The 1,775-nt window shown below is 43.0% G+C and overlaps 1 protein-coding gene across 1 annotated transcript in view; it reads right to left on the bottom strand.

The window, feature by feature from the left end:
* UTS2 (urotensin 2) overlaps positions 1–1,775 on the bottom strand; it is a 3,878-nt gene that overhangs the window by 494 nt on the left and 1,609 nt on the right. Inside the window, exons 2-3 of the mRNA XM_010022376.1 lie at positions 965–1,075; positions 357–400 (exon numbers count right to left, since the gene is read on the bottom strand). Of these exons, the coding sequence (XP_010020678.1) occupies positions 357–400; positions 965–1,075 (155 nt within the window). The remainder of the gene's footprint in view (positions 1–356; positions 401–964; positions 1,076–1,775) is intronic.

The raw sequence follows: 1,775 nt of genomic DNA, 5'->3' as shown, positions 1-1,775 counted from the left end.
TTAATGGCTCATAGCTAATCTGATAATACTGTGTAGCCTATGTTGTAGTGTGGGGGGGGAAATGACATGCAGCTTATACTGGTTAATGGCCTGGCCTGGGGAAGCTGGAAATTGGCCTTTATTTAGTAAAGAAATTTTTCAGGGTGAGTAGAATGAAAAGCTCTGGATTATTTGCTGTCTTCCCCTACTTACATAACTGCTACATGATTCCAGCTTCAAGAACACTGTGGCATATATTAGTTTATACTGTTCATGAAGTCTGTGGGTCTTAAATGATGTCTCAGTAACAATTCCATGTGTTTTAAAATGTGGGGTCTTGTTTTTCTTGTTTCAGTGACAGATGGTCATTTACTTACCTCTTTGATATTTTCCCTTGCATTGTAGCTGCTGGGGCTAAGACCTGGAGAGGGGAGACATAATGAAATGTTTTACCATTTAGAAATCAGGAACCTACACAAGTCATTTTGTGCCATGATATGGGAGCCAGCACAAGTCTGGAATGTTCAGTAGACCAAACAGAAAACCCTTTTGCTGCAGCACAGCCAGTTCTCCTCACAGGATCTGGGATTCTGCAGATGCAAGCTGTACTGTCCTCTCCAGCAGCCATCTGTTGCCACCAAAAACATCTATTGCTATTGATTCTGCACTTCCTGCAAGTATTGATGGTTTGGAAGAGACTTGTTTTGTCTGCTAGCTCCTTCCAGGCCAGTTTTTGCCTTGCCCTGGTTTTGTTGTATGGAGGTTTTACTAAACTGACTGGGAGACTTTTCCAGCCAGTATTGAGCTGCCGGCACGGCTGCTCAGCAGGTTTCCCCCAGCTCCCAGTTCACTAAATGACAACTATCTGTTGCCTACACATAATGCTGTATTCCAGAAAATACCCAGGAGTTGGCCCAAATACCTGTGGAAGCTGGACATGCAAACCATGGGCACTCCTCCATATACTGTTGTGGTAAATTCTCACCTCCTTTGTTGTCTTCAGCCAGTGTGCCCAAGAGCTCTGGCAGGAACTGTACCAGGGAAGTGCTTCCTAGGCTGCCCAGCCTCTCCAGGTTTAATCTTGGATCATCATCAGCTGCAAATGCAAGATGACAGAAACAGGAATATGGTAAGAGGTTTTTTGCTTTTAATCCCTGTTTCAGTCTGTCTCAGATGATTTCTGGTCTGTCAGCCCACCTGATGAAGACTATAATGAAATCACCAATCACCCATCCTCATTTAATGAATATATTAAGGATAGTTGTGTGTTTTGTCCTGGTTCTTTCCTTCTACAGCTTTGAGAAAAGATACCTCCTGATGCTAACCCCAGATCCTCATTTCTCTGGCAGATCTTTCTTTAAGAACGTGTTTTGACCAACTGCAGCCCCTCCATTGCTTGGGGAACTCGCACCCCAACCCTTCTAGTAACCAGCTGTAGACAACCCAGGCTTGTTTATGATTTAATTTAGGGGGGTTTAGTCCATTTCTTTATCACCCAGTTCATATGCTGGAGCTTTTTTATGAATAAAGACAAAACTTTCTGTTCAAGGCCTCTTAACCTGTTTGGTTTCCCAACTATTTAATGCAATGAAATGGGGTGAAGGGCAGGAATAAATGTTTGAGCTGTAAACCCCATTTTGGCAGCTATGCTTCTCAGTGCATTTCAGTCATCTCTCTCATTTAATGTGTGTACCAGCACAGATACTGTGACTTTTTCTGAGACAAGATTGCTGATACCTGATGGAATTAATTTGTGTGTGCACAGAGAATTTAGAATCCTGTAACTAGGCTGTGCC

The sequence above is a fragment of the Nestor notabilis genome, unplaced genomic scaffold, assembly GCF_000696875.1.
Source record: "Nestor notabilis isolate BGI_N333 unplaced genomic scaffold, ASM69687v1 scaffold31810, whole genome shotgun sequence".
Lineage (NCBI taxonomy): Eukaryota > Metazoa > Chordata > Aves > Psittaciformes > Psittacidae > Nestor > Nestor notabilis.
The sequence above is the reverse complement of the archived record's forward strand: the minus strand, read 5'-3'. Positions and strand labels throughout refer to the sequence as shown.